Source organism: Oncorhynchus masou, chromosome 30 (genome assembly GCF_036934945.1).
Source record: "Oncorhynchus masou masou isolate Uvic2021 chromosome 30, UVic_Omas_1.1, whole genome shotgun sequence".
NCBI classification, from domain to species: Eukaryota; Metazoa; Chordata; class Actinopteri; order Salmoniformes; family Salmonidae; genus Oncorhynchus; species Oncorhynchus masou.
Window position 1 is genome coordinate 53819934 of NC_088241.1, and position 26463 is coordinate 53846396.

At 44.7% G+C, this 26463-nt stretch overlaps 1 protein-coding gene across 3 annotated transcripts in view; it reads right to left on the reverse strand.

Annotated features, from left to right (window-relative positions):
• The window catches only part of mllt10 (MLLT10 histone lysine methyltransferase DOT1L cofactor), an 81394-nt gene that overhangs the window by 12340 nt on the left and 42591 nt on the right, over positions 1 to 26463 (reverse strand). For all 3 annotated transcript variants that reach the window (XM_064949324.1, XM_064949326.1, XM_064949327.1), the window contains exons 11-13: positions 16182 to 16330; positions 5934 to 6051; positions 5178 to 5259 (exon numbers count right to left, since the gene is read on the reverse strand). In XM_064949324.1, the coding sequence (XP_064805396.1) occupies positions 5178 to 5259; positions 5934 to 6051; positions 16182 to 16330 (349 nt within the window). The remainder of the gene's footprint in view (positions 1 to 5177; positions 5260 to 5933; positions 6052 to 16181; positions 16331 to 26463) is intronic.

The following is a 26463-nucleotide window of genomic DNA, read 5'->3' on the forward strand; positions in this document are numbered from 1 at the left end:
CTTTATGGGGATAGAAACCCCTTTATGGGGGGGATAGAAACCCTTTATGGGGGGGGGATAGAAACGCCTTTATGGGGGGGGGGATAGAAACGCCTTTATGGGGGGGGGGGGCCTTTATGGGGGGAGAAAACGCCTTTATGGGGGGGGGAGAAAGAAACGCCTTTATGGGGGGAGAAAGAAACGCCTTTATGGGGGGAGAGAAACGCCTTTATGGGGGGGAGCCTTTAGAGAAACGCCTTTATGGGGGGGGGATAGAAACGCCTTTATGGGGGGGAGAGATAGAAACGCCTTTATGGGGGGAGAGATAGAAACGCCTTTATGGGGGGATAGAAACGCCTTTATGGGGGGGGATAGAAACGCCTTTATGGGGGGAGAGAGAAACGCCTTTATGGGGGGGGAGAGAAACGCCTTTATGGGGGGGGAGAGAAACGCCTTTATGGGGGGGAGAGAAACGCCTTTATGGGGGGATGGGGGGGATAGAAACGCCTTTATGGGGGGGGGATAGAAACGCCTTTATGGGGGGGAGATAAAAACGCCTTTATGGGGGGGAGAGATAGAAACGCCTTTATGGGGGGAAAGAGATAGAAACGCCTTTATGGGGGGAGAGAGAAACGCCTTTATGGGGGGGGGCCTTTATGGGGGGAGAGAGAAACGCCTTTATGGGGGGGAGAGAAACACCTTTATGGGGGAGAGAAACACCTTTATGGGGGGAGAGAAACACCTTTATGGGGGGAGAGAGAAACACCTTTATGGGGGGGGGGAGAAACGCCTTTATTTATGGGGGGGATAGAAACGCCTTTATGGGGGGGAGAGATAGAAACGCCTTTATTAGAAACGCCTTTATGGGGGGAGAGAGAAACGCCTTTATGGGGGGGTGAGCCTTTATGGGGGGGAAACGTAGAAAAACGCCTTTATGGGGGGATAGAAACGCCTTTATGGGGGGATAGAAACGCCTTTATGGGGGGGGATAGAAACCCCTTTATGGGGGGGGGATAGAAACGCCTTTATGGGGGGGGGCCTTTATGGGGGATAGAAACGCCTTTATGGGGGGGAAACGCCTTTATGGGGGGGAAAGAAACGCCTTTATGGGGGGATAGAAACGCCTTTATGGGGGGGAGAGAAACGCCTTTATGGGGGGAGAGAGAAACACCTTTATGGGGGGAGAGAGAAACGCCTTTATTTATGGGGGGGATAGAAACGCCTTTATGGGGGGTAGAGATAGAAACGCCTTTATTTATGGGGGGGAGAGAGAAACGCCTTTATGGGGTGAGGGATAAAAACGCCTTTATGGGGTGAGGGATAGAAACCCCTTTATGGGGGGGGGATAGAAACGCCTTTATGGGGGGGGGATAGAAACGCCTTTATGGGGGGAGGGATAGAAACGCCTTTATGGGGGGAGATAGAAACGCCTTTATGGGGGGGGAAAAGCCTTTATAGAAGAAACGCCTTTATGGGGGGAAGATAGAAACGCCTTTATGGGGGGGAGAGAAACGCCTTTATGGGGGGGGGAGAGAGAAACGCCTTTATGGGGGGGGGATGGGGGGAGAGAAACGCCTTTATGGGGGGGAGAGAGAAACGCCTTTATGGGGGGAGGGATAGAAACGCCTTTATGGGGGGAGAGAGAGACGCCTTTATGGGGGGAGAGATAGAAACGCCTTTATGGGGGGGGGGAGATAGAAACACCTATATGGGGTGGAGAGAAACGCCTTTATGGGTGGAGAGAGAGACGCCTTTATGGGGGGAGAGAGAAACGCCTTTATGGGGGGAGAGAGAAACGCCTTTATGGGGGGGAGATAGAAACGCCTTTATGGGGGGAGATAGAAACGCCTTTATGGGGGGGGGATAGAAACGCCTTTATGGGGGGGATAGAAACGCCTTTATGGGGGGGGGATAGAAACGCCTTTATGGGGGGGATAGAAACGCCTTTATGGGGGGGGGATAGAAACGCCTTTATGGGGGGGGGATAGAAACGCCTTTATGGGGGGGGATAGAAACGCCTTTATGGGGGGGGGATAGAAACGCCTTTATGGGGGGGGATAGAAACGCCTTTATGGGGGGAGGGAGAAACGCCTTTATGGGGGGGATAAACACCTTTATGGGGGGGGGATAGAAACACCTTTATGGGGGGGGGATAGAAACGCCTTTATGGGGGGGGATAGAAACGCCTTTATGGGGGGGAGAGAAACGCCTTTATGGGGGGGACGCCTTTAGAAACGCCTTTATGGGGGGGGGGGATAGAAACGCCTTTATGGGGGGATAGAAACGCCTTTATGGGGGGGGGATAGAAACGCCTTTATGGGGGGGATAGAAACGCCTTTATGGGGGGGATAGAAACGCCTTTATGGGGGGGGAGAGAAACGCCTTTATGGGGGGATAGAAACGCCTTTATGGGGGGGAGAAACGCCTTTATGGGGGGAGAAACGCCTTTATGGGGGGATAGAAACGCCTTTATGGGGGGGGGAAACGCCTTTATGGGGGGAGAGAGAAACGCCTTTATGGGGGGATAGAAACGCCTTTATGGGGGGAGATAGAAACGCCTTTATGGGGGAGAGATAGAAACGCCTTTATGGGGGGGATAGAAAACGCCTTTATTGGTTGGAGATAGAAACGCCTTTATGGGGGAGAGATAGAAACGCCTTTATGGGGGGGGGAGAAACGCCTTTATGGGGGGAGAGATAGAAACGCCTTTATGGGGGAGAGAGAAACGCCTTTATGGGGGGAGAGAGAAACACCTTTATGGGGGGGAGAGAAACGCCTTTATGGGGGAGAGAGAACGCCTTTATGGGGGGGAGAGATAGAAACGCCTTTATGGGGGGAGAGATAGAAACGCCTTTATGGGGGGAGATAGAAACGCCTTTATGGGGGGGGAGATAGAAACGCCTTTATGGGGGGGAGATAGAAACGCCTTTATGGGGGAAACGCCTTTATGGGGGGGAGATAGAAAGCCTTTATGGGGGGGATAGAAACGCCTTTATGGGGGGGATAGAAACGCCTTTATGGGGGGATAGAAACGCCTTTATGGGGGGAGAGATAGAAACGCCTTTATGGGGGGGATAGAAACGCCTTTATGGGGGGAGGATAGAAACGCCTTTATGGGGGGGATAGAAACGCCTTTATGGGGGGGAAACGCCTTTATGGGGGGAGAGAGAAACGCCTTTATGGGGGGGGGAGATAGAAACGCCTTTATGGGGGGGAGAGAAACGCCTTTATGGGGGGGGAGAAACGCCTTTATGGGGGGGGAGGGGGAGAGAGAAACGCCTTTATGGGGGGGATAGAAACGCCTTTATGGGGGGGAGAAACGCCTTTATGGGGGGATAGAAACGCCTTTATGGGGAGGATAGAAACGCCTTTATGGGGGAGATAGAAACACCTTTATGGGGGGGATAGAGAAACGCCTTTATGGGGGGATAGAAACGCCTTTATGGGGGGGAGAGAAACGCCTTTATGGGGGGGGATAGAAACGCCTTTATGGGGGGGATAGAAACGCCTTTATGGGGGGGATAGAAACGCCTTTATGGGGGGGGGGATAGAAACGCCTTTATGGGGGGGGGATAGAAACACCTTTATGGGGGGGGAGATAGAAATATGGGGTGGAGAGAGAGACGCCTTTATGGGTGAGAGAGAGAAACGCCTTTATGGGGGGGGGAGATAGAAACGCCTTTATGGGGGGATAGAAACGCCTTTATGGGGGGAGAGAAACGCCTTTATGGGGGGATAGAAACGCCTTTATGGGGGGAGAGATAGAAACGCCTTTATGGGGGGGAGAGATAGAAACGCCTTTATGGGGGGGGATAGAAACGCCTTTATGGGGGTTGAGAGATAGAAACGCCTTTATGGGGGGGGATAGAAACGCCTTTATGGGGGGGGAGAGATGGGGGGGAGAGAAACGCCTTTATGGGGGGGAGATAGAAACGCCTTTATGGGGGAGAGATAGAAACGCCTTTATGGGGGGGGGATAGAAACGCCTTTATGGGGGGGGGAGATAGAAACGCCTTTATGGGGGGGGAGAGAAACGCCTTTATGGGGGGAGATAGAAACGCCTTTATGGGGGGGGAGAAACGCCTTTATGGGGGGAAACGCCTTTATGGGGGGAGGAGAAACGCCTTTATGGGGGGGAGAGAAACGCCTTTATGGGGGGGAGGAGAAACGCCTTTATGGGGGGAGATAGAAACGCCTTTATGGGGGGGGATAGAAACGCCTTTATGGGGGGGGATAGAAACACCTTTATGGGGGGGGGATAGAAACGCCTTTATGGGGGGGGGATAGAAACGCCTTTGGGGGGGGGGGAAACGCCTTTATGGGGGGAGATAGAAACGCCTTTATGGGGGGGGGGGAAACGCCTTTATGGGGGGAGAGAGAAACGCCTTTATGGGGGGGGAGAGAAACGCCTTTATGGGGGGGAGAGAAAGAGAAACGCCTTTATGGGGGGAGGATAGAAACGCCTTTATGGGGGGGATAGAAACGCCTTTATGGGGGGGGGATAGAAACGCCTTTATGGGGGGAGGATAGAAACGCCTTTATGGGGGGGGATAGAAACGCCTTTATGGGGGGAGGATAGAAACGCCTTTATGGGGGGAGGATAGAAACGAAGAAACGCCTTTATGGGGGAGGATAGAAACACCTTTATGGGGGGAGAGATAGAAACGCCTTTATGGGGGAGGATAGAAACGCCTTTATGGGGGGGAGAGATAGAAACGCCTTTATGGGGGGGATAGAAACGCCTTTATGGGGAGGGGGGGAGAGAAACGCCTTTATGGGGGGGGGGACGCCTTTATGGGGGGAGAAACGCCTTTATGGGGGGAGAGATAGAAACACCTTTATGGGGGGGAGGAGAAACGCCTTTTTATCTTTATGGGGGGAGAGAGAAACGCCTTTATGGGGGGAGAGAGAAACGCCTTTATGGGGGGAGAGAGAAACGCCTTTATCAGGGGGGGAGAGATAGAAACGCCTTTATCAGGGGGGGAGAGATAGAAACACCTTTATCAGGGGGGGAGTGACAGAAACGCCTTCATGGAAGGGGAGAGACCAGAACCAGAGTGTGGTTGTGGGAGGGAGAGAAACCCTCAAGAGAGGGGGATGGGCAGAGATATTTTTGTGTGGAATGTAAATAAGGGCTCACTGGTAATAGGGGGAGTGTGTGTGGAGAAAAGGGAGAAAATATGTGTGTGTGTACTTACCGCGGACAGAGGGTGGTCTTGGGAGAGGCTCGTCTGGAGAAGCCTGGAGCTGCAATGCTGTTTCCATCTCCTACCTCCTGATCTACACACACACAGTAAATAACACACTTACCACACTGTGATTGTGTGTCCCTCTCTTACACACACACACTTTCTCTCGCTATCTCGCTCTTCTCCCTCCAGGCCAGACGTCTCTTTTAATTTTCCTCTACGAGAGTAATAAATCACACATGCACACACAAACACATGTGCAAAGACACACGCAAACACACACCAGCATGCACTGGCCTCCACTTAAGACACCCTTCCCCTCTTTTATTTGCCTTTATTTTTAACCCTTTCCATTCTTCCACCAGCAGCCTGTCATTAAAAAGAACACACACCCACGGTCAGTCACAATATAGTTAACCCCTAGAGGTCAGGGAGGACCAATGGCTGCAGGCAGTACTGAAACACCAGGGAACACTTTATTCCCCCCTTTTCTCCTGACCCTCCCCCTTGATTTATCCCACTCCTCCCCCACTGTTCTCCCCTTCCTCCCACATGTACACCACCTTCACCACCCACTCCCCGGTCACTAAGCACTGTATGTGTGTATGCATGTGAGTGTGTGACGTAACCTGAGCAGTGTGTCAGTTGGTGAACCCTCTGAAGACCGTGGTCTATTCATGGTCAAACACACGCGAGCACACACACACACACACACACACACACACACACACACACACACACACACACACACACACACACGCCAACCTGCGGGGGAAGCTTGAGACTGTGCGATGAGGGCAGCCATGGCAGAGTTAGGGTTGAGTCGGTTTCCAAACATGTGGGAGGGAGCCATGTTGAACACTGGACCTGGTAACCCACTCACCTGCAGGGACAAAAGAGTCTCAGTTACAATACATGGAGGATGACTGGATGGAGTTGGTAACATAAGTGAAGACTGTAGTGGAAAATGACATCATTAGTCATGCTATCCCGTGTTTTACCGCTTAAAGAATAGTCTCTTGTTATATGCTAGTGTTTTTCTAACCTTTCTAAACTTGTCTTGGTGTGACTTAGTCATAACACTGGGCGTATAGGTAAGAGACGTTTGGTTGCAACCGAGAGACGTCAGTGATGCAACCGGTCAGGATGCTCTCAATGTTGCAGCTGTAGAACCTTTTGAGGATCTCAGGACCCATGCCAAATCCTTTTAGTTTCTGAGGGGGAATAGGCTTTGTCGTGCCCTCTTCACGACTGTCTTGGTGTGTTTGGACCATTCTAGTTTGTTGGTGATGTGGACACTGAGGAACTTGAAGCTCTTTATCTGCTCCACTACAGCCCCGTCAATGAGAATGGGGGCGTGCTCGGTCCTCCTTTTGCTGTCCACAATCATCTCCTTAGTCTTGGTTATGTTGAGGGATAGGGATAGGTTGTTATTCTGGCACCACCCGGCCAGGCCTCTGACCTCCTCCTCCCTATAGGCTATCTCGTTGGTGATCAGGCCCACCACTGTTGTGTCGTCTGCAAACTTAATGATGGTGTTGGAGTCGTGCCTGGCCATGCAGTCGTGGGTGAACAGGGAGTGAGCACGCGCCGCTGGGGAGCTCCAGTGTTGAGGATCAGCGTGGCAGAAGTGTTTCTACCTACCCTCACCACCTGGGGGCGGCCCGTCAGGAAGTCCAAGATCCAGTTGCAGAGGGAGGTGTTAAGTCCCAGGATCCTTAGCTCAGTGATCAGCTTTAAGGGTAATATGGTGTTGAACGCTGAGCTGTAGCCAATGAATAGCATTCTCACGTAAGTGTTCCTTTTGTCCAGGTGGGAAAGGGCAGTGTGGAGTGCAATAGAGATTGCATCATCTGTGGATCTGTTTGGGCGGTAAGCAAATTGGAGTGGGTCTAGAGTTTCCGGGATAATGGTCTTGATGTGAGAAATTACCAACCTTTCAAAGCACTTCATGGCTACGGACGTGAGTGCTACGGGTCTGTAGTAATTTAGGCAGGTTGCCTTTGTGTTCTTGGGCACAGCGACTATGGTGGTCTGCTTGAAACATGATGGTATTACATAGTTAATCAGGAACATGTTGAAAATGTCAGTGAAGACACCTGCCAGTTGGTCAGCACATGCCCGGAGCACACGTCCTGGTAATCCGTTTGGCCCCGCAGCCTTGTGTATGTTGACCTGTTTAAAGGTCTTACGTCGGCTACGGAGAGCGCGATTACACAGTTGTCCGGAACAGCTGATGCTCTCATGCATGCCCCAGTGTTGCTTGCCTCGAAGTGAGCATAGAAGTGATTTAGCTCGTCTGGTTCAAATATATTTAGATGGAGAAGAAATTACACTTTTCAAATTACAAGAAAGGAAGACGTTCCTAACCAAATACGTTTTGTTTTGTGTGTCTGTTTTTGTTTCCTGAGTGTGTGTATTGATGAGAGATTTATATTATGGATGGATGATTGACCCTATCAGCCTGACTGGCTGCACAGTGTGATCGAATAAAGGAACACATCCTCCAGTAATAAAATTGACAGAAGTTCCAGTATTGTTTCTAATACAAGGTATCAAAACAGTTACCAATTAAAAGGCACAAATACCATAACTACACGCTGGGGAATTGGGTATCACTACCTTAGAATTAAGAGCAGTGAGTGAGTAAATCTAAACACTCTGGCCATGGTCAGGAAGAGGCAAAACTATAGCAAAACCAGAGGCACTAAAATATGCACAAGAGTATTCTACCAATTCAGCTCGAATATGGAAAAAATCCAATTATGGATAAAACTGGGCAGCATTTCCCTGCTGACGGGAAATATGCGAGAGCGGATACAAATCCATTGCTTTAACTAATTATGACAATTTGTTAGTTATGCTATCCTTATGATCCGCATAGCATATCATTACAGCAGTGTGTACCGGTAATATATGTTAGCTACCTCACGTTCGTTGGCTACTAATACATCAAACTTTCTAGTATATTAACTATATGCCATCTAACTACCCAAAGTGTATTGACTTCATTATTTACGTCATTCTTGCCTAAATGGTATAGTCATTGTGTATTCTCATCGGACATTGTTAATTTGGGGCTTCGTGAATTCACTCAGGCCATCTGCTCGGATTTCAGAGCACTGATCTGAATGTACCAGAGTGCAGAATAACTGATGAATTTACAAACGCTCAACACCCGTTGAATATGGACGTTGTCAGTAAATGTCGGGGGAAAATAACATGAAATTGAACGTAAAATTAAAATTGTTGCCAGCAGCACAGTAAGTCACCAACGCTTTTAAGAACATGGGAAAAGCCATTGGAACACAGGAGTGATGGTTGCTGATAATGGGCCTGTACGCCAATGTAGATATTCCATTAAAAATCATCCCTCTCCAGCTACAAGTCATTTACAACATTAACAATGTCTACACTGTATTTAATTAATGGACAAAAAATTTGGGGCATTTCTAAGGGACCCCAAACTTTGGAACGGTAGTGTATATTAGTATGGTTTATTAGCGTAGTGTGTTGGGCCATTGGTCATTTGAAAATTGAGTGTAGAGGGGCACCACTGGCTAAATTTATGACAGGAAAACTATTATATTTATTGGTGACACAGGCAGAATCAAAAGCGATACGACAACTACCATGTCTTTGAACATGGGACCAGTAACAATGCCCGGATAATTTGACATTGCGATGGATCTAATTTTGGGATAATTGAATAGTTGGATAATTCTTGTGAGAATTAAAACAATCGCTAAAAGGGTGTAAATTTAAGGGGGTCTGTGTTGATACAGTATGTAGTGATTTCTTATTTGCGTAAAAAGAGACGAGGAAACTCATGCCAGACATCACCACAATAGTAAACTATTTGGTAGAGCACGGTCACAAGGCATCATAATGGAAAGTACAACTAGTGAAACAAGAGATAACATATATTTGGGGGTTTTGATTTCGGAAATCACGAAGCACATTACACCTGATCGAGTAGAAACAATGTGTTTTTTTTTTGGCACAAACATACACTCCTCGCAAACTCAGGAAAACCCTAGAGGTTTTAATCTTGTGAGACACTATTCTGCCTTCCTCTAAAATAGATTCATAAAATTGAGAAAAGGGAGGAGGGGTCACGAGTAGAGTTGCACATTTTGGGGAATATTCAAAGGTGGAAACTTTCCATGGGAATTAACAGGAATATATGGGAATTAATATTAATACCATTAAAATGCAGATGTTTTTTTTTGCATTGGATATATTTACAATAGCATATGGAGACAGAAACAAACAAACCTTTTCCCTAATCATAACTAGACAAATGGAAATGATTAAATCCTTCAAATAGAAAAAAAATAAAAATTAGTTACGAATTGAACTTTAATTAAATTAGTTAACCTCACGAGGTTATGTGGGACGCTAGCGTCCCACCTGGCCAACATCCAGTGAGATTGCAGAGCGCCAAATTCAAATGCAGAAATACTCATTATAAACATTCAGAAAACATACAAGTATTTTACATAGGTTTAAATATGAACTTCTTGTGAATCCAACCACGGTGTCAGATTTCAAAAAGGCTTTACGGCAAAAGCATACCGTAAGACTATTTGAGAACATCGCCCAGCAGACAAATCATTACAAACAGTAACCAGCCAAGTAGGAGAGTTACACAAGTCAGAAATCAGTAATCCACAGGCTCAAACGCAGTCAAAACAGGCAGACAAAGAAATCTAAATTGTATCCGTGAAGTTCATAGAAACATGTCAAACGATGTTTATAATCAATCCTCAGCTTGTTATTAGCCTAAATAATCGATAATATTTCACCCGGACAATAACGTTGTCAATATGAAAGGTAAACAAGAAAGGCACTCTCTCGGGCGTGCGCATGAAAAAGCTCTGTGACACGGCAGGGTACACACATTCAGACTGCTCTTACTCCCTAATTTTTCTGAATACAAGCCTGAAACAATTTCTAAAGACTGTTGACATCTAGTGGAAGGCATAGGAACTGCAATTTGAGACCTAAGTCAATGGATACTGTAATGGCGTTGAATAGAAAACTACAAAGCCCCCCAAAATCCTACTTCCTGAATGCTCTTAACTCTTCACATGGGATGATTTTCACTGAAGAACAAAATAAAGGGAATATTGAATGATCCCCAATGATCCATTGCTTCTCCCAAAAACGTTTTCAACATGCATCTGAAAAATGATATTCTAGAAACTAAAGCTTTGGTTGTCTTCCTCTCAGGCTTCCATGTCTCCTCCCTAAACCTCCTCAATGTCCAACTCTTGAACATCAGACTCTGAGGCCTCATCTTTACTGTCACGTTCCAACCTTGTTGAGGACAGCTCTTTGTCAGGCTCAAAAAGCCTCAAATTTGCCCGGATGGCCACCAATTCTTCAACCGTTGTATTGGTCAGCCTGTTGAGTGCTTTGGTGTGTGTGTTCCCAAACAAGAACCAGTTGCGCTCTGAGGCAGCCGATGGTGGGATTTGGAGGATGATGGAGGCAACAGGGGAAAGAGCCTCAGATCCACAAAGTCCCTTCCAACAGGTGGCTGATGAGATATATTGGCATGACTGCCATATTGCATCTCCATCTCAAAGCCTTGCTTGGAAGTGTACTTCGCCAAACTGCCAAGAACCTTGCCCTCATCCAGGTCAAGGTGGCGAGACACAGTAGTGATGACACCATAGGCCTTGTTGATCTCTGCACCAGACAGGATGCTCTTGCCAGCATACTTGGGGTCCAACATGTACACTGCAGCGTGTATGGACTTCAGGCATTAGTCTTCATGCTTTTTCATGTATTTCAGAACTGCAGTTTCCTCTGCAGGGAGCAACAGTGAAGTGGGCAGGGCAGTATGGATTTCTTCTCTTACATCTGCAAGCAGAGTCTGAAAATCAGACAGGATGGCATTGTCTCAATTCGTGAAATGGCTACTGCTATAGGTTTCAGGAGTTTCAGGCTGCTTACCACTCTCTCCCAAAATACATCATCCGGGAGGATGCTCTTGATGGGGCTGTCCATATCAGCAGACTGTGATATGGTAATTTCTTGGAGAGAATCCTTCCCCTCCAGGAGACTGTCAAACATGACGTCAACATCACCCCAACAGGTGTTGCTGGGCAGCTTCAATGTGGTGCTCTTATTGTCACTTTGCTTGGTGAGGTAGATTGCTGCTATAACTTGACCCTACACATACCTAACCATTTCCTTGGCTCTCTTGTAGAGCGTATCCATTGTTTTCAGTGCCATGATATCCTTGAGGAGCAGATTCAATGCATGAGCAGCACAGCCACCTGTGATGTGAGGGTAGGACTCCTCCACTTTAGACCAAGCAGCCTTCATGTTCGCAGCATTGTCTGTCACCAGTGCAAATAACTTCTGTGGTCCAAGGTCATTGATGACTGCTTTCAGCTCATCTGCTGGCCAGTGTGTCTGTTGTCCCTTGTGTCTTGTGCTCTTGTAGAATACTGGTTGAGGGATGGAGATAATGTAGTTAATTATTCCTTGCCACGAACATTTGACCACCCATCAGAGATGATTGCAATACAGTCTGTTTTCTCTATGATTTTCTTGACCTTCACTTGAACTCTGTTGAACTCTGCATCCAGCAAATGAGTAGATAAAGCATGTCTGGCTGGAGGGGTGTATGCTGGGCGAAAAACATTCCGAAATCTCTTACAATACACATTGCCTGTGAGCATCAGAGGTGAACCAGTTGCATACACAGCTTGAGCAAGACATTCATCAGCATTTCTTGGACTACGTTCCTCCATTGAGTCGAAACACTTCTGATTCCAGGAGGACCATGAGCTGTTGCTATCGATAAGGTGTCGGATTCATAATGTTCACCTCGAATAGAAGTAGAAGGACTTTTGACAGAGGTTTCTTGTTGTGGGCGCTGAGGGAACTTTATGCACTTGGCCAGATGATTCTGCACAGTATTTGCAAATGTACACAGCTTTTCTGTGTACAACTGCAGTGAAATGTCTCCACACATCAGATAGTGCCCGTTGCATTTTACTGGAAAGATGAAAGAAAAAAACGAAGAAAAAACAACAATAAATACAATTCCATGTACAGATAAATACACTGCTCAAAAAAATAAAGGGAACACTTAAACAACACAATGTAACTCCAAGTCAATCACACTTCTGTGAAATCAAACTGTCCACTTAGGAAGCAACCCTGATTGACAATAAATATCACATTCTGTTGTGCAAATGGAATAGACAACAGGTGGAAATTATAGGCAATTAGCAAGACACCCCCAATAAAGGAGTGGTTCTGCAGGTGGTGACCACAGACCACTTCTCATTTCCTATGCTTCCTGGATGATGTTTTGGTCACTTTTGAATGCTGGCGATGCTTTCACTCTAGTGGTAGCATGAGACCGAGTCTGCAACCCACACAAGTGGCTCAGGTAGTGCAGCTCATCCAGGATGGTACATCAATGCGAGCTGTGGCACGAAGGTTTGCTGTGTCTGTCAGCGTAGTGTCCAGAGCATGGAGGTGCTACCAGGAGACTGAAGGAGGCCGTAGGAGGGCAACAACCCAGCAGCAGGACCGCTACCTCCGCCTTTGTGCAAGGAGGAGCAGGAGGAGCACTGCCAGAGCCCTGCAAAATGACTTCCAGCAGGCCACAAATGTGCATTTGTCTGCTCAAACGGTCAGAAACAGACTCCACGAGGGTGGTATGAGGGCCCGACGTCCACAGGTGGGGGTTGTGCTTACAGCCCAACACCGTGCAGGACGTTTGGCATTTGCCAGAGAACACCAAGATTGGCAAATTCGCCACTGGCGCCCTGTGCTCTTCAGATGAAAGCAGGTTCACACTGAGCACATGTGACAGAGTCTGGAAACGCCGTGGAGAATGTTCTGCTGCCTGCAACATCCTTCAGCATGACCGGTTTGGCGGTGGGTCAGTCATGGTGTGGGGTGACATTTCTTTGGGGGGCCGCACAGCCCTCCATGTGCTCGCCAGAGATAGCCTGACTGCCAATAAGTACCAAGATGATATCCTCAGACACCTTGTGAGACCATATGCTGGTGCGGTTGGCCTGGGTTCCTCCTAATGCAAGACAATGCTAGACCTCATGTGGCTGGAGTGTGTCAGCAGTTCCTGCAAGAGGAAGGCATTGATGCTATGGACTGGCCCGTCCGTTCCCCAGACCTGAATCCAATTGAGCACATCTGGGACATCATGTCTTGCTCCATCCACCAATGCCACGTTGCACCACAGACTGTCCAGGAGTTGGCAGATGCCTTAGTCCAGGTCTGGAAGGAGATCCCTCAGGAGACCATCCTCCACCTAATCAGGAGCATGCCCAGGCGTTGTAGGGAGGTCATACAGGCATGTGGAGGCCACACACACTACTGAGCCTCATTTTGACTTGTTTTAAGGACATTACATCAAAGTTGGATCAGCATGTAGTGTGGTTTTCCACTTTAATTTTGAATGTGACTCCAACCTCCATGGGTTGATAAATTTGATTTCCATTGATAATTTTTGTGTGATTTTGTTGTCAGCACATTCAACGATGTAAAGAAAAAAGTGTTTAATAAGAATATTTCATTCATTCAGATCTAGGATGTGTTATTTTAGTGTTCCATTTATTTTTTTGAGCAGTGTAGTTAAGCAGTTAGATAAAACATTTATCTCACAAAGGAGTTATTTAAACATGAAACTTGTATTCAAACAGGTTAATTAACACTCAGTTAGCAGGCTCAAGCAAGCTAAAAACTCACATGGTAGAAAAAACTAACAAGCAGAAATTGTTAACAAGTTAGAAATGATTTAAACACACTTTGCTGTAGGTTACTATTTACTAGTTAACAAAAAAATAATGTATGTCATATAAAATATATTCACCCCATCCAGTATTGTAATCAAAACTTACCAGAAAGCATGTAGTCCTTGGCTCAGACAGTAGTAGTAGTTTGGGCTCAATAGCATCTCATTAGTGTGCAAGATCTTGACAATCAGCTGACCATGTGATGGAAGAGTGCACTGCACATGTAATGGAAGAATGCACTCTGCATGCACAGGGTTGCAATTCCATTGAATTGGGGACAGTTTAACCAAAACATCCCACAAGACCTAGCATTACCTTGTGTATCCCATAAAAAGTTCACTGTTATAAGCTAAATTTTTCTATGAATTTAAGCAAAATTCCCAAAATTCCTGGGCTTAACTCCCATGGAAAATTTCTGACACTTTGCAACCCAAGTCACAAGTAATTAAAGTGGCCTCCCTGTGAACAGAAGTTATCATGTTTGTTTTGACTGTAATTTCAAACCTTTTGTTCACCTGGTAAAGTAAATGTTAGACAGAAAGATAGAGGTAGAGTATGATGGTGATTGAGAGGGCTTCTGAGTTAAAGGAAACAGAGATGTGTAGACTAGTGAAGGGAACAAAGGGAATGGGAAGTTAATTGGAAAGTAAGAATTTGAATTGTTTGGACTGATTAAGATTAACCAAAGTGAAAGGCCCGCATCCTGGGGTTGCTTCTTCACTGTTACGTTGAGACTGGTGTTTTGCGGGTACGATTTAATGAAGATGACAGTTGAGGACTTGTGAGGCGTCTTGGCATTCTCTCAACCAGCTTCATGAGGTAGACACCTGGAATCCATTTCAATTAACAGTTGAGACATTTCTTTCCTTCTTAATGCGTTTAAGCCAATCAGTTGTGTTGTGACAACGTAGGCTTGGTTTGTAGAAGATAGCGCAATTGGTAAAAGACCAAGTCCATATTATGGCAAGAACAGCTCAAATAAGCAAAGTGAAATGTCAGTCCATCATTATATTAAGAAATGAAGGTCAGTGAATCGAGAAAATGTCAGGAACTTTGAAAGTTTCTTCAAGTGCAGTCGCAAAAACCATTAAGCTCTATGATGAAACTGGCTCTCATGAGGACTGCCACAGGCAAGGAAGACCTAGAGTTACCTCTGCTGCAGAGGACAAGTTCATTTGAGTTACCAGCATCAGAAATTGCATCCCAAATAAATGCTTCACAGAGTTCAAGAAACAGACATCTCAAGAGCAACTGTTCAGAGGGGACTGCGGGAATCAGGCCTTCGTGGTCTAAAGAAACAACTACAAAAGGACACCAATAATAAGAAGAGACTTATTTGGGCCAAGAAACATAAGCAATGGAGATTAGATCAGTGGAAATCTGTCCTTTGGTCTGATGAGTCCAAATTTCAGATTTTTGGTTCCAACTGCCGTGTCTTTGTGAGATGCAGAATAGGTGGGCGGATGATCTCCACATGTGTCCTTCCCACCGTGAAGCATGGAGGAGGTGTGAAGGTGTTTTGCTGGTGACACGGTCAGTCACCAGGATGGCTACCACAGCATTCTGCAGCAATACATCAACCCATCTGGTTTGCGCTTAGTGGGACGATCATTTGTTTTTCAACAGGACAATGACCCAAAACACACCTCCAGGCTGTGTAAGGGCTATTTGACCAAGAAGGAGAGTGATCGAGTGTTGCATCAGATGACCTGGCCTCCACAATCACCCGACCTGAACCCAATTGAGATGGGTTGGGATGAGTTAGCTCGCAGACCGAAGGAAAAGCAGCCAACAAGTGCTTAGCATATGTGGGAACTCCTTCAAGACTGTTGGAAAAGCATTCCTCATGAAGCTGGTTGAGAGAATGTCAAGAGTGTGCAAACTTGTCATCAAGGCAAAAGATGGCAAAAGGCGGCTACTTTGAAGAATCTCAAATATAAAATATATTTTGATTGTTTAACACTTTTCACTTGAATGAGTAGGTGTGTCCAAACTTTTGACTGGTACTCTATATATGTTTTGCTATTCAAACAGTTATCACTGCCATTTAGCTGCCCAATAACCATCATCCAAAATGCCAAGATCATCACAGCCCTGAGAACTCCTCTCTCATCCTTTTCTAAACCTATTTGAACTTAATATAACTAGTAGGTCTCTGACAATGTTGATCTGACTCTGTTCAGCACGTGCCTAGTCTGTGTCTGTGGTGTGTGTATGTACTCACATGGGGGGAGACCGTGTTGATCATGGGGGCTGTGGCAGTGAAGGGACTAGGAGGAGCTAGGGAGGCCATCGGCTGTTGCAACTCAGAGTTAGCAACACTCATAGGAGCAAGTCCCACCCCTGACGGCACGTCACAACTGGAGAACACACCTACAAGGAGAGACATCAACATAACTTTTATTATCATCATCATTCTGTTTCATAATCATGAAAATAAACTAATCTTCATTGTCTTGTGTTTATATGAGTTGCGTGCAGTACAGTAGTGAGTGTGTGCATGGTACCATGAACGAGTGGGCTGGACCAAATCAACAACAAACACATTCTCACACATGGACACTGTACACCAGGGATAGGCAAATAGATTAAGCAGCGGGCTGGTTTTTGTCAGAGTAGATAGTTAGGGGGCCGGAACAAAATTGTAATAATTTGTACACTGCAAATTGATCACAACTTAGGTGAAAAGAAAGTGACTGCCTTTGAAAATAAATAATTTCATACCTAACGTAGATTGAGACAATCATATGTCTCTTTTTATGTGTGTGAATACATGGGAACAGATTTCCTAAATAAAAAATTGTCTTTAGCTGGAAACTAAAAATTATGGGCTGAATTTGGCCCACAGCCGCCTGTTGCCGACCCCTGCTGTAGACAAACACACAACTACATATTAAAAACACACAGTGGATGGAGACCTGTCCTGCCACTGACCCAGAATAACAAGCAGAAATCTGATGACTCACACATTGTTCTATCACACACATACACACAGCTTTTCATACTGGGGGAAAGGTTGGTGGGGGGTGGGAGCTCCATTCATATTCATGTACCTCCCCCATCACATGCCCTCTATCTGTTAAGTTGTTGCTGCTGCTGTTTTATTGATTTCACACACACACACACACACACACACACACACACACACACACACACACACACACACACACACACACACACACACACACTTAACCGGTATAAACTCTGCCCCTGCCCCTTAGTGACCCCTAGGGAGGGGGAGTAGGAGTGAGAGGCCCCCCTCACCCCACAAAAGGCTGAATGGCTGTGGGCAGCACATATTCACTAGAGGAACAAGAGTGCTTTGTGCATGAGAGTGCAAGATGGAGAACGAAGGAAAATGAGAGATCATGTACTGCAGAAACTCCAAGACTACTCCTCAGGTCATACAAACACAATAGAACACATCTCCTAACCTACACAATATTGTTGGAAAGACAATCCACAATTACCAGATATTAATGTTAAAATCAGACTAAACTGACTAAATTACACTACTTAATCTGATGCCATCATAAATTATATACAAATCTAACATTAGTAATAAGCCAGTCTTTTAAAAATTAAAAATGGGGTAGAGATTGCTACCCTTACCCTTTTGCTACACCGAGCCTACATATATCCATATCCCAAAGCTAGCCTCCATTTACCACTGGGCCAATACATCAAAGGTGGGGTTACATTTATCATGTCAACACAGGAATACATGTAGTGAATATGCTTTTATGGACCCAAGTTAATTATCAACAACACAGAATAAAGGATGGATGGGTGTGTGTTCACGTTTTACTATACTTGTGAGTATACACAAGTAGGCTCCTTAACAGCTTCTACCCCCAAGCCATAAGACTGCTGAACAATTAATCAAAATGGCCACCGGACTATCTACATTGACCCCCACATTTAATTTGTACACCGCTGCTAATGACCTCGACTAGCCTGTACCCCTGCACATTGACTCGGTACCGGTACCCCCTGTATATAGTCTCGTTATTGTTATTTTATTGTGTTACTTTTGATAATTTTTTACTTTGGTCTACATGGTAAATATTTTCTTAAATCTTCTTGAACTGAACTGTTGGTTAAGGGCTTGTAAGTATGCATTTCACAGTAAGGTCTACACGTTGTATTCGGCGCATGTGACAAATAAAGTTTGATTTGAGTACCAGAATTCCTCACGAGAATAGTAACACAACTATTTTGCCGGTCCTCATTTGTTAAAAAACAATTTTAGGCTTAGGGGCTAGGTTTCGGAGTTAGGGTTAAGGAGAACAGTCCTCACAAGTATAGTAAGACATAGCTCTGTGTGAGTGTGGACCAGCCCTATTAGCTCAGCTGCATTGGCGTAGGACTGTCCAATCGGGAATCAATCAAAGTGATCAATAAGGACTTACCAACATCACCTTTCCTCACCCCTCCATATATCCCCCCTGGAAACCCCTCAACCCCTAGTAACCCCCTCAAGCCAGGGACCCACCACGTCTCAGCCTCCAATAACATATGTGTGTGTGTGTGTGTGTGTCAGGGTTAGCGTGTGTCAGGGTTAGGAAAATACAGCGCCGGACAATGTGAGAAATTTACCAGACCCATATGCATTGGATACATAATCCATTAGGGCTTCCACCCACGGTGATCAGAATGACAGAAATGACAGAGATGTAGATTATGAAAATGCATCTTAAAAACTTCTTGGTGACAGGGGGGCAGTATTAAGTAGCTTGGATGAATAAGGTGCCCAGAGTAAAATGCCTGCTACTCTGTCCCAGATGCTAATATATGCTGTGTCTATGGGGCCAGATTGCACTTCTCAAGGCTTCCAGCAGATGTCAACAGTCTTTAGAAAGTTGTTTGAGGCTTCTATTGTGGAAGGCTGTCGAATAAAAGCTGTTTCAACAAGTGGACTAGGCTGAGGCCAATCAGCTGTTTACTGCGGGGTCACGCGGGCGAGCCATTCCTTCTTTTTACTCTCTAATGAATACGTTATTGTCCGGTTGGAATATTATTGAATATGTATTATAAAAAGAACCTAAGGAGTGATTGTAAACATCGTTTGACATGTTTCTACAAACTGTAATGGAACTCTTTTGACTTTCCTCTGGATTTTGCGCTCTCGCATTGTGCCTTTAGAATAGTGAACTAAATGAGCAAACAAAACGGAGGTATTTGGACATAGATATGGACGTAATCGAACAAAACAAACATTTCTTTTGGAAGTGGGAGTCCATTCCAACGAAGATCAGCAAAGGTAAGTGAAGATTTATAATTCTATTTATGACTTTTGTTGACTCCACAATTTGGCGGGTAACTGTATGGCTTGCTTTTGTGGCTGAACTCTGTTCTCAGATTATTGAATATTGTGCTTGTGCGGAAAAACTTTTTTGAAATCTGACACAGCGGTTGCATTAAGAACAAGTTTATCTTTAATTCTATGTAAAACATGTATCTTTCATCAAAGTTTATGATGAGTATTTATGTTATTTGATGTGGCTCTCTGCAATTTCTCCGGATGTTTTGGAGGCATTTCTGAACATGGCGCCAATGTAAACTGAGGTTTTTGGATATAAATATTAACTTGATCGAACAAAACATACATGTATTGTGTAACATTGAGTCCTGGGAGTGTTATCTGATGAAGATCGTCAAAGGTTAGTGATTAATTTTATCTATATTTCTGCTTTTTGTGACACCTCTCTTTGGTTGGAAAATGGCTGAATTGTTTCTGTGACTAGTTGCTGACCTAACATAATGATATGTCCTGCTTTCACCGAAAAGCCTTTTTGAAATCGGACACTGTGGTTGGATTAAAGAGAAGTGTATATTTAAAATGGTGTAAAATACTTGTATGGTTGAGCAATTTTAATTATGAGATTTCTGTTGTTTTGGATTTGGCGCCCTGCAATTTCACTGGCTGTTGGCGAGGTGGGACGCTAGCGTCCCGAACGATCCCAGAGAGGTTAACAGAACATGCAACTAATGTAATGAAGCAGCCAATAAAACATAATTTTGAAACATTTGCCAAAATGCAATGTGGGAAAACTCCATTCTGAATAGCGCACCTGGGAAAACACCATTCTGAATAGCGCACCTGGGAAAACACCATTCTGAATAGCGCATCTGGGAAAACACATCATTCTAAACAGTGCACCTGATAAATGTTCATCTCTGTCATATATGGAACTTCTATGTTAGAAACTTAGAAAGAGGAGGACTCCAAAGATGCAACAACTAGGACGGGTTGCTAATATGACTAGGATTCTGCCTGTGGCTTCTGGACAATAAAAGAAAGTTGATATCAGGGCATACAATGAACACCCGCCAAAATTGGGTAGATTTAGGCATTGGCGAGCAAGAATGTCTATTTCACCAGTCACTTTGGCGCATGGTCAATTTACAGGGCTCTACAGTGCGAGCATTTCATTCGCAAATAAAGATTGTCAAAAGTCAAGCATAAGCACATTAGAGTTAGAAAAATACTGCAGTAGCTTTATTTCTGCTGTTTTGTTTCATAGCTGCTAATTGCACAAATAAATTATAATCCTATATCCCACCTCGCACAACAACACTGCCTGGCAGGGGAGCTGAGCTCACTGAGTGAAGTGCTGATAAATTCATTTGTGGAGGCGCTGTGCACAGGCATAAAAGTTGGTCTAATTTGACTCTGTCCTTGTGTTTCTTGGCTATTTACATTGTTTTGTTCACAACCTCGGTTGTTTTTCAAAATTATAGTTTGAGTCTGCTGCTTCAACTGATAGCGAAGAGATGCCCTAGTCAGATCCCAAATCTCTCACATATATCGCCCCGTTACCACGGTAACCTCCCACCCGTAAAGGTGCTGTTGAACATTTTGGCTGATATTTTGATTAAAAGACTGAGGTCACAAAAAAATGTAATGAGAGTCAACAATACACCACATTACTTCTTACTAATACATGTCTTGTTATAGAAACATTACAAAGCATGGTAATCTGTTTTATTTATTATTTGTTTTGTTAAAAGTAATTATGGCAAAAAAATATTTGGTCTGGTAGATTGTTTTTCCATCTACCTGCCACAGTGACTGGTGGGCCAAAAAGTCAATTTTAGGCCCTGGTTGATGAAAACAAATAGAACAGGAGAGAAATAGTGCTCGGGAAGTAAATGCAAATAGGGAAGTAAATGGAAAAACATATGCCAAAATTATATAATTACTCCTGTCTATACAGAAAGAAAGAAAATACTTCAAAATACTTCACCAGAAAGCATAACAGCCAGAGAGGAATCGAGGATCATTCGTTTCTTTTCAATTATTGAGCTGCGGTTGTAAGTGAAAAGCATAAAACGTGTGAAGGTAATGTGTCTTGAGTATAATTTAAAATGTTGAGACAAGAAGGGGAAGGGAAGGGTGTGTCAAAGATATAGGCAAGTCTCTCCAGAATGGCTCAGCTGTCTCCCAACAATTCTTGCCCATTCATTGTTTCATTGTGTGAATTGTTTGACTTTTCATACATTTTTTTTTATATATATTTTTAACATCAATTCCCCTTTACATGTCACCAGTAGTAAAATGTAACATTAATTCCCATTATTTGGTTACATTCATTTCTGTTAATGCCTGTATTAGTGAGTCATTTACACCTTTCTCATTCTCTGAGTGGAACGCTGTTTGCAGAGTTCACAACCTGCTACACTTAAGATACACAAGTTTTGGTTTATTTCTTAACAATCATTTTACGAAATGTCAATTGAATGAGTGCTAGCGCCTGAGCACTGGCCTCACGGTCTATTTTAATTTTTATGATTAACCACATGACAATGATTTTGAGAAACTAAAACATTATTGAAATGAAACTGTTCCACAACAATGCGAATATAAAAATCACAACTGCCACAAAGAATATTACAAATGGTAGGAACAATTTTAAGCTTTCATGTAACTCATGTGCTGCCTATGAATAATTGCCTCCACGTTTCCATGGTCGGAGTTTGCCTATAGGCTACTTTGAAGCAAGGTAAGACATGCTTCATAATATGAAAAAAAAAAACCTCATAAGAAATAAGGACAACAGAAGAAAGTAAGAAGCTATAAACAGGGTCAGTTCCAATACCATATTTACAATGTGCAGGGATATTGGAGTGATAAGAGGTAGATAAGTATATGGATAAGGTGAATAGGCATCAGGATGTATGATAAACAGAGTAGCAGCAGCGTAAATTAAGACTGTATGCGAGTGTCAGTGTGTGTGAATGTGTAAAGTCCTGAGTGTGCAGAGATAAATACAAGGGTCAACTTTGATAGTCCGTGTAGCCATTTTGTTATCTATTTAGCAGTCTTATGGCTTGAGGATAGAAACGGTTGTGTCAGACTTGATCCACCGGTACCACATTCCGTGCGGAAGAGAGAATAGTCTATAGCTTGGGTGGCTGGAGTCCTTAACAATTTTCCGGGCCTTCCTTTCACACTGCCTGATATAGAGGTCCTGGATTGCAGGGAGCTCGGCCCAGTGATGTACTTAACTGTCTGTATCACCCTCTGTAACGCCATGTGACTGAAGGCGGAGCTGTTGCCATACCAAGCAGTGATGCTGCTAGTCGAAATGCTCTCAATGGTGCAGCTGCAGAACCTTTGAGGATTTGAGGCCCCATGCCAAACGTTTTCAACCTTCTGAGGGGGAAGAGGTGCTGTCAAGCGCTGTCTGCCAGATCATCTAGTCCTCTGGTTTCACGCACGGTATGGTTTTATTGTTGAAGGGTACATAAAATGTGTAGAGTTTGTCTGGTAGAGAGGGTTTGGGTCTTCTTTTGTAATCCGTAATGGACTGTAGCCCCTGCCACATGGGATGGGCGTCGGAGCCTGCGTAAATATGACTCCACTTTATTCCAATATTGTCCTTTTGCCCGTTTGATGACTCTGCAGAGGTCGTAGCCAACTTCCTGTACTTGTTCCTATTCTGAGTTGTAGCATCAGGGCTGTCTGTGATGGCCCAGTGTGCGGTAGACCTGTCCTTTACCGTAGCACCAACCTCGGTCTTAATCCAGGGCTTTTAATTGGGGAAGCAGCAAACCTTCACGGTGGGGACAACATCACCGATGCATTTCGTTATGAAGCCGGTGACGGAGGTGGTTAGCACATCGATGTTATCAGGGGAGTCTTGGAACATATTCCAATCAGAGCTAGCAAACCGACCACTGTAGCATAATCTCTGATTCATTTCTTAATGGCACTGGTGCTTCCGTTTGAGCTTCTGCTTGTAAACAGGAAGCAGGAGTATGGAGTCATGATCTGATTTACAGAATGGTGGAAAAGGTAGGGCCTTGTATGCTTGTTTGAGAGGCAAAGGAGACTTGTTGATGGAAGTTTGGAAATTAGTCTAAATGATGACAAACTAAAATCGGTGTCAATATTACCACTGTGCTCGAGTCAGAACACAAATTGTTGTTGATGTAGAGGCACACGCCTCCCCTTCCTCTACTGTCCTGTCCAGTCGGTGCATGGAGAATCCATCCAGTTGGATAGCCATTGTCCAAAAGCCATGCTTCAGAAAAGCAGAGAATATTGCAGTTTAGAGAGTCCCGTTGATAGCAAATCTGTGTTCGAACGTCATCCATCTTATTATCAAGTGACCAATAGAATGGAGGGGAAGAGGTGGCCAGTTTTCCCTTCGCCTTAATCCTGGCAGGATTCCCCATTTCTTGCCACAAATGCCAGCATTTCCTCTTGGATACCCCAGAAAGAGCCCAGGGCAGATGAGTCAGTCGGAATTGGGGTAACTGCTGATCTTATGTTCAAAAGTTCCTGTCGGTTTAAGAAATGATAGAAGATACATTTTGTGAATATAAAGTACAAATAAACACCAAAATAATAGTCGGGTCAGAGCTTGCAGTTTAAATTACCAGTTGAGAAATAAAATATTTTTAAAATCATGCACCAAACCGTTTTTACGCGATTGCATTTAGAATGGTTGCGCAATGAATGGGTTCATAAAAGCATATGTTTTACTCTTTAGGAGAAATCCAGCTCAAAATTGTCTCTGTATGCTGTACGTGTGATAGTTGTGTTGGAAAAATAAAATGCATGATGACTAACGACTATACACAGGCCAATTTAATTCCACAAAATTATACACATTAACCTATAGACCGATAAGCATGATGGTGAAATGTATTAGCATCAACTGGTATTTTATTTTTTTTCTTACGGTCATTTTGGCCGCAGCAGTTCTACTTAATGGCTTAAAAATTTTTTGCCAGCTAATGGAAACCCTGTGTGTGTGTGTGGTTGTCTCCAGTCATCAGGTCTCTCCAGGAGAGATGTATGCAGGTTAGAGAGGGTTAAGCAAGGGAGAATACTACTACACTGATCCGCAGCCAACATCAGATCAGACGGCTGGAGTCCAGCAAAATATGAAGACCACTTTAACCCAAGCTGCCCTCCCGATGACATTAACCAGCACTGATTAACCTCAACCCACACACGCTCTCTGTACTATCAAACATTAACTCAGCCCAAATCTAACCCCCATTTCACCTCCATCCATCAAACACTCACATTCACACACACAATCATTGAATTAAAACAAAAGAGAGTATGCCTATAGTGAGAAGCCTTCAAGGCAGGGTTCCAGACTGTGACCACGAAGCCACATTTTGAGACCCTGTGACTTGGCTGTGCAATTTTTAAAATGTGTTGGTCGCATCGGTGCGGGCTTCACATTCATTCACCTCACTCAAAACGCCCTAATTTTTAGGAGACTAAAATGATGATTTGGTCACACAGTGAAGTACATCACCCTCATGATTCCTGTAATGAAAGAGTCTTCCTGACTGTCCCTGTCTCGCTGGGGCCTGCTGCTGTGTTGAGCGCGCCACTCTCTCCTTTCCCGAGAGGAAGAAGTGTTCTGATTTTTTTTTTTTATACAATCATCCAATTGCTGGGAACACACTGCTATCCTGTCACAGATGGAGAGAGGATGTTCTCAGTTTCTGTAGATATACTTTTTATTTCTCAACTCTCAAATATGAGCTCAATAGCAACTAATCAAAACAAATTTGATTTGTTACATTATTCGTAAAAAACAGGTGTAGACTAACAGTGAAATACTTACTAGCGGGCCGTTCCCAACAATGCAGAGTAAAAAGAGAAATAACAAGAGGAACAAATATAATAAATAATGATAACATGGCTATATACACAGAGTACCAATACAGAGTCAATGTGCAGGGGTACGAGGTAATTGAGCTAGATATGTACATATAGGTAGAGATAAAGTGACTAGGTAACGGGATAGATAATAAACAGTAACAGCAGCGTATGTAATAAGTCAAAAGAGTTAGTGCAAAAAGGGTCAAATGCAGATCGTTAAATAGTGAACCAATAGCTAACTGGACTAACTATGTAGCAGTTTTATGGCTGGGGGGTAGAAACGGCTCAAGGTCCTGTTGGTTCCAGACTTGGTGCATTGCCACTGCTTGTAGTGCAGTAGCAGAGAGAACAGTCTATGACTTGGGTGGCTTTAAACTTTGACAATTTTTAGGGTCTTCCTCTGACACCGCCTGGTTTAGAGGTCCTGGATGTCAGGGAGCTCAGCCCCAGTGATGTACTGGGCCGTAGGCACAACCTTCTGTAGAGCCTTGTGGTCGGATGCCAAGCAGTTGCAATAACAAGTGGTGATGCAGACAGTCAAGATGCTCTCAGTTGTGCAGCTGTAGAACGTTTTGAGGATCTGAGGGTCCATGCCAAATCTTTTCAGCCTCCAGAGGAATTCTGGACCTCTGTCAGAGTGACCATCAGGTTCTTGGTCAAACCCCTACCAAGGCCCTTCCCTGATTGCTCAGTTTGGACATGCAGCCAGTACTAGGAAGAGTATTGGTTGTTCCAAACATCTTCCATTTAAGAATGATGGAGACCACACTGTGTTCTTGGGGACCTGCAATTCCCCAGATCTGTGCCAGAAGACAATCCTGTCTCAGAGCTCTACAGACAACTTCATTCGAGCTCATGGCTTGGTTTTTGCTCTGACATGCACTGTCAACTGTGGGACCTTATATAGACAGTTGTGTGCCTTTCCAAATCATGTCCAATCAATTGAATTTACCACAGATGGACTCCAATCAAGTTGCAGAAACATCAAGGATGATTAATGGAAACAGGATGCACCTGAGCTCAATTTCAAAGAGTCCTGGTCAACTAAGTGCTGTTATTGTGTAGTTAAAACTTCTTGGAGCAACAACAGCTCAGCCGCAAAGTGGTAGGCCACAAAAGCTCACAGAACAGGACCGCCAAGTGCTGAAGAGTGTAGCGGGTAAAAATCGTCTGTCCTCGGTTGCAACATTCACTACCAAGTTCCAAACTGCCTCTGGAAGCAACGTCAGCGGGAAGAACTGTTAATCAGGAGATTCATGAAATGTGTTTACATGGCAGACCAGCTACACACAATCCTAAGATCACCATGCGCAATGCCAAGCGTCGGCTGGAGTGGTGTAAAGCTCACCGCTATTGGACTCTTGAACAA